Source organism: Myotis brandtii, unplaced genomic scaffold, assembly GCF_000412655.1.
Source record: "Myotis brandtii unplaced genomic scaffold, ASM41265v1 scaffold420, whole genome shotgun sequence".
Lineage (NCBI taxonomy): Eukaryota > Metazoa > Chordata > Mammalia > Chiroptera > Vespertilionidae > Myotis > Myotis brandtii.
The window spans coordinates 1910874-1923121 of record NW_005366109.1 but is presented as its reverse complement, the minus strand read 5'-3'; the positions used below and the strand labels follow the sequence as shown (position 1 = coordinate 1923121).

At 44.8% G+C, this 12248-nt stretch overlaps 1 protein-coding gene across 1 annotated transcript in view; it reads right to left on the bottom strand.

The window, feature by feature from the left end:
* Positions 1-12248, bottom strand: part of DNAH8 (dynein, axonemal, heavy chain 8) — a 272357-nt gene that overhangs the window by 89005 nt on the left and 171104 nt on the right. The window contains exons 61-67 of the mRNA XM_005873788.2: positions 11937-12101; positions 9971-10197; positions 8100-8218; positions 6376-6479; positions 4492-4668; positions 2366-2533; positions 1294-1509 (exon numbers count right to left, since the gene is read on the bottom strand). Coding sequence (XP_005873850.1) covers positions 1294-1509; positions 2366-2533; positions 4492-4668; positions 6376-6479; positions 8100-8218; positions 9971-10197; positions 11937-12101 — 1176 coding nt within the window. The remainder of the gene's footprint in view (positions 1-1293; positions 1510-2365; positions 2534-4491; positions 4669-6375; positions 6480-8099; positions 8219-9970; positions 10198-11936; positions 12102-12248) is intronic.

Sequence of the window (12248 nt, the reverse complement as noted above, 5' to 3'; positions counted from 1 at the left end):
GGCAACCAAGCCTCCTGCTTGCTCCAGCTCCGTGGCTGCTGGCCGCCATCTTGGTTGGGTTAATTTGCATATAGTCGCTCTGATTGGCCAGTGGGCGTGGCTTGGGGCATAGTGGAGGTGCGGTCAATTTGCATGTTTCTCTTTTATTAGATTAGATTATTACAATTGAGTCTCACTGTAGACTTAATTGTTAGGAATAAAAATTTTGATCACTAAAAAATAACAGCTCTTTTAAGTCTTTTTTTTTCTCTTGAATTCTGAAATTTATGTAACATTTCTCTCTTGGTTCCTTTTTGTTTGGGTGTGTTTGTTCTATAGTCTCATCATTTCCCTTTGTTAAAACTTTATTTTTCATTTATTTTCTATTTGTAACGAAGCATAGAGTTTAAAGAGGCAATCCCTTCTATAAGGCTTATTATGAAAACCAGCAACCTGCCCACCTCCTCACCAGTTCCTATTCCACAGAGCAACCACTTTCAACTCTTTCACCTGCATGGGGCTGGGGTGGGCAACGGGGCTGAGTTTGTCTGGGTGAATTATTTTATGTCTCCTTTGCACTCCTGAGAAAGTCCTTCTGTTCCCTCAGATATGAAGGACAGTCTGGCCCAGCATAGATGTGTGTGTGTGTGTGTGGTATTTACCCTCAATACTTAAATTACATCCTTGAGAAGGTCTTTTTGTTCCCTCAGACACGGAGGGCAGCTTGGCCAGATACTGAATCCTCGGAGCAGGGCAATGTCCTCCTCACTACTCTACGTGCGTTTTTCATTCTGTCCTAGTGTTAGGCTGGTGGGAAGTCTGAGGCACCCTGAATTCTCTTCTTTTGTAATCATTCTTTTAAATTTTGTTTTATTGTGTCTTAGATGCATAAGAGTTTCCCTTTCTGTCTTTGAAATGTAAAACATTTCTAGGTGGTGATACAAATTTTTATAAATTTTGTTTGGAATATAGCAACCAAATTCAGTCTCCAAACCTTATCCCCAAACTTCAAAGAAATGGCAAGTGCTCTTCTACTAGTATGACAGCTTGGTTATTATTCCCAGTAAACTCCTCCCCTGTCCAAGTTAACAAGCTGGTTCCAGTGTCTTGCCTGAGATGCCTAAAACATGTAACAGACATAAAAACGGCGAGAGACGGTGAGACGGTGAGCGGGCAAACAGAAAAAGAGGAAAACGTTGGCCACCAGGACATCTACCTTGACTCGTCAGAATGATGCCTTGCCTGTTAACAGCAGTAACACGAAGGCTTGGTGTTACTGAGCACCGAGTTACTGGGAGAAGGAAGGAAACGTACCTTCAGGGGCAGCACCTCCCTGTTGATGCCATAAAATATTGCCATAGCGAGTGTCCAGGACAGCAGACCGGCCACATTCCCACAGACTTTTTTGGCACTTTCAAAAGTGTAATCATCCATATTAAAATACGGCTGCAGCAACTCCACCGTCTCTTCGTTGATGGTGTCCTTGGGGAACTGCTGCAGGCTCCACAGGAACCCCGTGGCACTCATCAGCTGCAAAACACCAGCACCGCAGGTCTGCAAGGAGATACCTGCCCGCTCCCCAGCCAGGCTGCTCCAGAGTAACAGCGGATTGGCTGCGCCATACAAACCAAGACTAGGACAGGGGCCAGCCTAAATCTGTGAACCGCAAACTGTCCTCTCATTTCTAAAGATCAAAGTTCCCCTGAAGCATCCATCTTATATAAAAACTGCTGTTTGAAATGTTCACCCTGCTATTTTGGCTTCTGTAAATGCTTGCTTGCTTAAATAATAAGGAAAATAAGACTACTCCTCCAGAGAAGAGGCCGTAAACTATGCCCCAGACAGAGTTGTCAGTGCTGGCGCCAGGCCAGGCCTTGGGATATGGTCGCATGGCCCCTTCCCAGCACGCAGGCCTTCTTTCTCAGAAGGCCCGGAAGTCTCCTTCCAAATTTGGGAGACAAAGGACTGGAAAAAGTATAAATAGAGAGAGTTTCCTCCATGTTGGGGGGCCCAGAATTTGAAAGACACATTTTTCTCTGGGCCTGCGCAGAATTTATCATTAAAATGTCACTCCCTTTCTCTAAGCATGGCTTGGTTTTTCTCCGGTCACCTGTAACACCCCCAGCTTCCTGTCCAGGGAGTGCATTTAAATGGGTTGACATCGGGACTGCCAATACTGGCCACTGGTTCCGGACAGACTGTGCAGAAAGCAAGCGTTCAGCCTAAACCTCTTTCCCTACTTACATTCTGGGAGATGCAGAGTAAGAGACACTGCTCGATAACACAGCGGTCGACTTTGACCAGCCAGCCTGTGTGGCCTGTATCGAGTGCCTGGGCTGAGGACACCCGAGCGCCGCACGGGGCCTATAAAATAGATTTCACTCACTTTCAGCGACTCTCCCCATGACGGCTTGCAGCAAGGTTTTTCTGGATCCATAGTAACAGGATCAATTTTCTTTTGAAAGAGTAACAGAACGCAGTCCATAATTCTCATAATAAGATGCGGGGGCTTTGCAAGTTTCCGGACCGTGGCAATGTCGTTTGGTTTGATAGTCTGTATTGGGGGTGAGGAATCAATATTTTTGTTGTTGTTGAGCAGTGTTCATAGTCATGTGGCAATCTAATACTTTTAAATAACAAAAGCAGAGAACTTTAAAATGCATTTTCTCCCCAAACCCTGACATTATCGCCTTAACCATTTGCATTCCAAGATTTTTTCCTAATAGTTCTTTCACTGTGATTCTAGGATTTATGTTTATTTTAGTGTTGTTTTTTTCCCTCTATTGCCCTCAACTAGTTCCTTGGAATATCACTACCATTCATTGCCCTCCAAGCAACCACCTCCCCCGCCTACAGAGACTATCTTATGTGTGGATAACAAAGAGGAGCAAGGCCGGAGTAGCAGAAGCCTCACCTCCGGCCTGCACTTTGAGGGCTGCCCTACCCATGGAAGGGGGAGGAATTCAAAGGAGACAAAGGAAGTTATTATAACACCTGCCTCCTAAAAATGTTTTTTGACAATTTCTGTATGTGATCTGGGTTTCGAATAAGTCATTACCAGACATTCAAAGCAAGAAGGACCGGGACATCCCATAAATCAAGAAAATCTCCTAAGACCCATTTGATTCAGTGATATCTCTCTCTCTCTCTCTCTCTCTCTCTCTCTCTCTCTCTCTCTCTCGTCATCATGGAATCCATAAAGGGAGTGGGGATGAAGAATGTGCCCTGGTCACTGTCACAATTTTATTAAACGATTATCGTAAATCTATTCATTCATATAACAACTACAGCCATTCTCCCACATAAAACAAACAAACACAAATAGCCCTGTCCTCATATTTTTCCAAGACAGAGAGAGAAAACACAGTTACCCTAAACTAGGATTATATGTCATAACAGAAGCTCAGGGGTGATGGGCAAATAAAGGAGAGCAGGGAGACCAACATTTTCTGGACGGGGTGAGGTCTGAGCCTGGTCTTGAAGGTTAGGTGAAGCATTCCTGGCAGAGGGAGAGACTCATTTAAACACCATGATTTTCCAAAGGCCTAGAGCTTTTTCTGTGTGTCTGGTCATGTTGTGTGGGGACAGACAACGAGAGTTCAAGGAGTAGAGAGAAGCCAGCTTAGCAGCAGCAGCAGCAGCAGCACTAATCGAGCTTTTTCTGTGTGTCTGGTCATGTTGTGTGGGGACAGACAACGAGAGTTCAAGGAGCAGAGAGAAGCCAGCTTAGCAGCAGCAGCAGCAGCACTAATATTCATCGAGTGTTTTCCACGTGCCCAGCAAACGGCACTCATGACCTTTAACGTTTACACTGACCCTCCAAGGATCAGTGAGGAATTACAATCCCCATGGAGACTCACGGAAGGTAAGTCAATTTACTTAAGAAGTGGTGGCCCCGAGAGGCAGGTGCCGGTGTGCCTGCCTCCGAAGCTGCCAGAGAGAAGCCAGCTTAGCAGCAGCAGCAGCAGCACTAATATTCATCGAGTGTTTTCCACGTGCCCAGCAAACGGCACTCATGACCTTTAACGTTTACACTGACCCTCCAAGGATCAGTGAGGAATTACAATCCCCATGGAGACTCACGGAAGGTAAGTCAATTTACTTAAGTGGTGGCCCCAGAGGCAGGTGCCGGTGTGCCTGCCTCCAAAGCTGTGCCCTCAGAGCCCTGGACGCCTGGCTGGGGACTTATCCTGAGAGCAACGGGAACCACACGGGGGTTTCAAAGGGGCTCATGACAATCTGAACAGGGTTCTAAGTGATCTGAATCCCTTGTGCATGGCTTAGGCATTAATCGCCAGTACGGTTCCCAGTTCTCATGGAAAGCCAGTTTACAGGACGCAAAGAGTAAGTTACAGGATGTAAAGACTTAAAAAAATTTAAAACTTGGAAAACTTGATCCGTGAAAAGATTTGTTTCCAGACTCAGTTTCGTGATTACAAAACTAGTTATTTCATGCCGTGGAACGCAGTGCTGCAAGGACTTGTGTTGGGGGGACAGCAACGTGCTACTCACATTCAGGGCTGCTTCCGCCTCCTCCAGGGCAGGCTTAGCGGCCTCGAGTTTGCTCTCAGCTTTTACTTTTTCACTGTCAATTTCATCCACAATTTTTTGGGCTTTGTCTTTCACCTCCTGCACCTCGTTTTTCACCTTGGCTGAAGCCTGAGCACTTACTGTGACTTCTGCTAAAACCTGTTAAATTGAGGAAACACACGAGAACAAACAGAAACCTCAGAGCAGCATTTACAGATTTGAGTACTGAGAGAATATTCATTCACTAAAATGTAAAACATGAATAAGAGCAAGTTTATTCCCCATCTAAGATATATATGCTTATTTTAGTCCTCACCTAAAGCCCATCTAAGATATATATGCTTATTTTAGTCCTCACCCAAAGATGCTTTTATTGGTTTTTAGAGAAAGAGGAAGGGAGAGAGAAAGATTGATGTGAGAGAGAAATATGGATCCATTGTCTTTCTTATGCACTCCGACCAGGGATCGAACCCACAACCTAGGTATGTGCCCTGACTGGGAATTAAACCTGCAACCCGTTTGGTGCATGGAACAACACTCCAACCAACTGAGCCACTGGGTCAGGGCTGAGTCATCTATATTTTGAGGTGTATTAAAGTACACCTTAAGCAGTCCTTGCAGTCTGTTATTTCCTAAGCTTTCTTCAGGCTTAGAATATATAAATAAACTAGAGGCCCCGTGCACAGATTTGTGCAGGGGGGTGGGAGGGAAGGGGTCCCTCAGCCTGGCCTGCGGGGATCGGGCCTAAACCGGCAGTCAGACATCCCCGAGGGTTGTAGCAGTGAGTGAAGTGGCAGGAAGCCAGGGAGGAGCCCGAACCAGGCTGGGCACCGCCTGGCTCTGTGCTCGGTGCTCTCGCCACGCTCTCGCTGCTCCTTAGCACTGCTGCAGAGGTGGGAGAGGCTCCTGCCACCACTGCTGTGCTCACCAGCTGTGAGCCCAGCTTCTAGCTGAGTGGCGTTCCCACTGTGGGAGTACACTGACCACCAGGGGGCAGCTCCTGCATTGAGCATCTGTCCTCTGGTGGTCAGTGCATGTCATAGCGAACGGTTGTGGTTGTTCAGGTTGTTCCAGTCGTTCTATCATAACAGTCGTTTAGGCTTATATACATATAGATAGATAGATAGATAGATAGATAGATAGATAGATAGATAGATATTTAACCTTTCAGGAAAATGGTATTTCTACTGTATGTAATTTCTAAAAATTAAAACAATATAAGTAAGTGTAATGGAGTAAGATCAGAAACCATATTAAGCTTCATGTAAATAACAATAAAAATAGCTCATATTTTGCTAAGTGCCTACCATATGCCAGAACTTTGCTAAGTGCCTCTCTTGACGCTCTCCTTTCAGCAACTGGATAAAGGTCAAGATTTAAGTAGCAATTCCTACCTGGCCCTCAGGGAGTGGAAGTGGACACAGCCTGAGGGGTGGGGGGCGGTAGATAAAGGAGCAGCACCATGTCCCTACCCCCTGGGAGGAGTATCCTTTTTTTTAACTTCACCAACTCCTCCTCTTATTTTTCCCCTGCCTGATACGAGCTTCAGATGAGACTTGGGGCATCCTAGAAACCTAGAGCATGTAGGGACCTTACCAAATATAACTATAGTCAAGCAGAAATGTCATAAACAGATGAGGGAGGACAAGAGAGACAGAGCCAGAGAAGAAAGAACAGCCTTAGACCTGGTGGGCTAGACTAGCTTAGGTATGCCTTGGTATGAGTTAAACAAAATATGTAATGGTCGTTGGGAACATTATCTTACCAGAAATAGTCTAAGTCTATACCCTGTAAGCTTCTAAATGCTTTTTCTCTAGTTTGGAAAAATGTTCCTCACTGCTCGGGATAAAACAAATGCAAACTCACTTCATCTGCTTTCACAGACGCCACTTCCAATTCCTTCTCCTTCACTGCGAGGTCCTGCGAGAGCTTCGCAACCGATTCGCTTGCCTCCATGAGCTTGTCAAGACCTTTACAAACACACATATGTACATGCTTGCTGAGTCTATGAATCCCCCTCCATCAAATATTTATTCAACATTTACTACTTATAAGGCACCATATAAGTACTATAACAAACACAAGGTAATTAATTATGGACAAATGCTTTAAAAATGCACCTATCTTAGGAGCAACAATCCTGACCATATTTCTGAGAGCTTCAGCAGGGGGTGAAGAAAATCGCTCTGGTGGGAGAATATCATCTGGCCACACTGAAGGGAAGTCACAGGGCTGCACCGAGAACGTCGGTTATTGGACTTGCTTGAGAAACGTGCTTGACAAACCTATGCTCCCCTGGGCTTTGCAAGCAATTTGTGGCTGTCATTTGTTGCCTTTGAATCCTATTGCCTCTGAGATGGCAAATGAGACGCATAATCTAGTAACATTTTTGTTGTCCTCTTCACTATAAAAACAAAAATAACCGCTAAAACCCGTGCACCTGGCTCTGTGGCTTTCAACACACTGGAGAGGACAGCAACCAACCAGCTTTCTCACATCCCAACTGGGTTCTAGGCAGAGGTGTTTAGTGAATGTTTAGCATCTGGTCTCTTGACGGGGGAGGGGAAGAACTCATTTGTATGTTCCCGGTGTCCATGGTGTAAATACTCCCACGTGGCTGATTTCAAGCTACGGAGAGATTCTCAGAGGCACATTGAGATATTTCTACCAGGCAGGGAGAATGGACATAACCTCAAGAACAATAATAATAGCAAAACAGAGTAAAAACAACTCAGAAGTGATATGTTTTGAGTAGTTTTTGCCTTCACTTTTAATATACTTTATTTAATTGTAAGTTTATGTAATTTAATTTTAATAAAGGCTGAGTTTAACAACCAGATCAGACAATTCCTAACTAACCCCGGCTCCAGTGAGCCAGCGCATGGGGGTCAGCAAAGAGCTGGTTCTGAGCATCACCCAGAGCCGCTGCGGGAAGGTGAGCGAGAGGACAGCGAGGAGCTTTCTCCCGCTGCTCCCAGCATCCCTTTACTTCCCGCTCTTGAGCTCAGTTAGGCTCCGTGACCCGGTTTCGTGTAGGAGAAATAAAAGGACAGCACTAACGTATTTTGGAGTGTGTGGGTCAGATGCTTTCTGGACCTATAATTGATTCTGATTTCTATTTTTTCTACTTATATATACTGAACACTCAGAAAACCATCACTCAAGTAAACTCTCTCTTTTTGTTTTTGTTTGTTTGTGTTTTGCCTTTTCCTTTGTTAGAAATTTGAGAAGCATTAACTTCACAAAGTTTATACAAATTGAGGGAAATTGCAATGAAACCAGAAATTGACATTGTGGTCAGTTCCCAAGAGCTGGCTATTCCCCAAATGACCGTTGGTCACTCGCTGCCCAACCAGTGGTCCCAGAGTTGAAGGAGGTTGGAGAAATGGTCTAGAGAAAAACAGGCCACCTGCTTGGATTTTCTTCCACCCAGAGTTTCTGGACAGGTCAAAGCAGCCTGAAGCGCCTTTCCTCAAATACTCCGTTACTAACAATACAGTCCGTCTTTCATTTTCAATCACAACAGCAGCCACCAAACACGATATTGGGGTCCCTATCAAACAAGCCCGTACAAATCCCATGCTGCTTACCAATATTCATCCGTTCAGCCTGCTCATTGATAAATTTCACCTTTTCCGTGTAAATGTTTTTATAACCGTTTATAAATGAGAGGTAAGATTTGGGAGTCACGTGCGCTCTCCGGCGGTACCTGAAAGGGAAACAGAGTGAGCTTCGTCTCTGCGTCCCGTGGCCTGCCACACGGGTCGGAGCCCCTGCTCTTCCCACGAGAGCGAGTCACTGGGAGGGAGGCAGGGATTGTGAGTGGTTTCCCTGGAGATGAGATGGTGAGATCATTAAATATCTATCTTGACTTTTTGGGGGTCTTTGACTCCACTCTAACTCCACTCTGGGCTTGTTTCCTCGTCTGGGGAACTGATGGGGGGGGAAAAAATCACTGCTCTACACCTGCCAGAATTTTGTGAAGATAAAAAATATATATAAATAGCAAATGCGCTTTGCAGACTTTAAGACTCTGTGCAGATATCAGGGATAAGTGAGGTGGTTGAAGTGTCTTCTTCTCGACTGATATTGGCTACACACCTCTTCACAGCCGGGCAGCAGCTGGTGGTCGCCTCCGGGGGCCCACCAGCTGCTCCCTGCACTCCTTGGGCTGCCCTTAAAATCAAAGCAGCCACGCTTGATTCAACACTCACCTCCTTATGGGCTTAGCATAGCGATTATATTTAACAACAGAAATAAATAAAAATAATAATTTTATACGGCAGAAACTCAAGTCAGAGAACTCCACACATACATAAAATCATTTTACCTTTTAGATTAATTTTGTACTTTTGGCTTTCAGAAGATTTTTAACATTAAAAATATTTCAAGAACTTGGCATAGAGATGACTATCATTAAAGTGTTATGAAAATATTACATTCAGAATAAACTTCTACCGCCGGAGAGGATATGAAAAATACACCAAGTTTTTCAAAAACAGACATGGGTTTCTGTAGCTCTATGAAGGTGAGGATGTCTCTACAGGTAACAGTAGCAGGAGGAGTTCAAATGAGGTAGAAAGAAAATCGTCCTCACAGTAAAAATGAGTGCGCATGAACTCACCAGAAGATCATCTACAACTAACAGTTCAGGAGGGGTGGTCTAGGTAGGGTTTCTCATACCCTTTGCGAGATAGGGACCCCCTGGAAAAATCAATGAGATGGAACCCAGAGGGTCCCTCTGCAGAAGAACAGACATGATCTTTCTGGCGGGTCCAGCACCCCTGTGGCCCCCCCGCTAACCCCGAGGGAGAAGCCCACTGCTCCAGAAATGCAGGCCGGCCCAGCGACATTCACATCTGTCAGTCGAACGCAGAGATGATCATGCTGGGGGGAGGGGAGGTGTACTTCTAAACTGTTGACACCAGCTTTCACATATGAGTCGCTTCTCCTACAGTCAATTACAATTTTGTTTCACAATTATTTGGCCTAAAAACATGATGAAACAGGCATCACTTGATCAGACTAAGTGATGCAGATACAAAACCTAAGTGTTCTTGTAACAGAAGGCAGCGATGAAGCTTTAAAACAGCGCACTTCTTTAATCACAATAAATAATGCACTTGAACAAGAAACTAATTTTAAATGGTTTGTGATGAATAGTTAAGTCATTTTGGGGGGAAAAAAATTAAGTACACAAAATAAAGTGATTTATTAAGCATGTGTTACTTTGAGGCCTAGAAGGAAGGAGGTACTTAAATATGGACACTAGTTAATTTTTAAATCTCGTTTTTTACTACCCTTTCAATCCATAACCACTGGAAAATCAAAGCAAGAAAAAATGTAAGTGCTGCTGGGACCCTGAGCTCAGCACGAGCCCTTTCCTGGATGTTCCAGGCGATTCCTCCTAGGAGTGAACTTAGTGGTCCTGCAGCTCTCGTGCGTATACAACGTCACCTACCTTTGGAAATAACTTTCACAGTTCTCTGAAACCATGTCATGGAAGAGGCCCATCGTTTCCACAACTTGTCTTTTGATGTCAGCAGAGCAGACGATATTATAGCCTGAAAGGAAGTAGGAGGCCACGGCGACCAGCGCCTCCCTGGGCCAGCGACTGAACCAGTCCATAGTGCAACCTGATATCAAGCCAGGAAATTTCAAAGACCGGGCGCGGAACTTCTCGCCAACCTATCACAGCAAAGTCAGGAAGCATTAGAGAAACAAGCGGATTATAACTTGGCTAGAGAGAGTTGTGTGTGCATGCTGAGTCAACGGTGTGACATCACAATTTTTTAAAACTCTTGGGCTGCATTAATAGATAAAGTGTCCAACCAGGGGGGTGAGGGCATGAACGGGAGTGGGGTGGGGGTGGGGGCAAAGGGGGGACAAGGACACATATGTAATACCTTAATTCAGAGGTTCTCAACCTGTGGGTCGCGACCCCTTTGGGGGTCGAACGACCCTTTCACAGGGGTCGCCTAAGACCATCGGAAAACACATATATAATTACATATTGTTTTTGTGATTACTCACTATGCTTTAATTATGTTCAATTTGTAACAATGAAAATACATCCTGCATATCAGATATTTACATTATGATTCATAACAGTAGCAAAATTACAGTTATGAAGTAGCAACGAAAATAATTTTATGGTTGGGGGTCACCACAACATGAGGAACTGTATTAAAGGGTCACGGCATTAGGAAGGTTGAGAACCACTGCCTTAATCAATAAAAAAAAACTTAAAAAAAAATAAAGTGTCCAGATGCAGGGAGGTTATATTTCCACACCCTTCCCGTTTCTAAAACTACATCTGCATTCTTGGATTCCATTCTAGGAGCTACCTCGTAAGAGCAAGAGGAAACTGACAGAGAGACAAGCAGGACATGAACCGCCTGGACCTTAGAGCAAGTGGGAATAGCAGAAGGAACAGGAGGTGTTTGATCTAAAAAGGAAATAATTTAGGGAGTCTGCAAAAACTTTCTACGAATATGAGGAGCTGTGTGTGGGAGACGGTTGGGCTCATTTTACAGGACAGAAACAGAATCACGGGGGAGTAGACAGACCAAATTCAGTTGATTGTAAAGAAGACCTTCATGGCTATTACATTATCTAGAAATGAAGCAGCTGCCTTATAAATTAGTGAGCCTCCCAGCCCCCCCCACCCCCGCCAGCAGAGCTGACCAACAGAACTTTCTGGGGAGATGGACATTTTCAGTAAGTGCTGTCCAGCATGGTAGCCACCAGCCACGTGCAGCTATTGAGCATTTGAAATGGGGCAAGTAGGATAAAAATTGGATTTTTATTTTCAATTAATCTTAATTAATCAACATGTAAATAGCCATATGTGTCTACTGGCTACTACGTGGACAGTGCAGTGAGCTACAGATGTCCAAACGTACATCAGGGACATTCTAGTTGGCCTGTCTGCACTGGAGGTAGAGCTGGACAAGATTACACCACCAACTCCCTTCCAATTCAAATCATCTATGTCTTTAGGTGATGAAAGTTGCAGCCTACGCAATCATTTCTCATGAGATGAAATCTTAAATTATTACACTCTGATATGAGATTTTGGGCCATGGAGACTGGTGGTAGTAAAGTGTTAATTTTATTTCAATGTAAATTAAATTACATTGTGTCCAGCCAGGGGGGTGAGGGCATGAACGGGAGTCGGGTGGGGTGGGGGGCAAAGGGGGGATAAGGACACATATGTAATACCTTAATTCAGTGGTTCTCAACCTGTGGGATGTCAGTAGTGGTAACTCTGACATCTACTTACAGCTCACGGAATCCTCCCAACCCTTCTCTAGTCCTATGTTAGATTCTGAGCCAATCATCTCATCAGAGAAGGTAGACAAACTACCTGACTACATTTAGATCAGTAGCTCCTCCCACATGGACATGACAGAATAAGCACTCACTGGAGAGAAGCAGAGCACCACATGCAAGTTCCTCCTGGACCTCGAGATGAAGTACTCGTACAGGTTGTCGAAGGTGGGAGGGTGGCGGGGCAGCTCCCTTTTCATCACCGCGATCAGACCCTGGGTGATCTCGTCTATCTCATCCCGCGCAAACAAGTTGGAGATCTTCGAGGAATGGACAGACAGTGTTCTGTGCTTTCAGAGTTCCCACAGCCAGTTCACTGCCAGAGTCTGGTCCTCTTCCCCTCCCCTCTCCCCCTTCATGTCGTCTTTTTTTCCTATTTTCTTTCTGTATCTCCACAGTTAAACTGC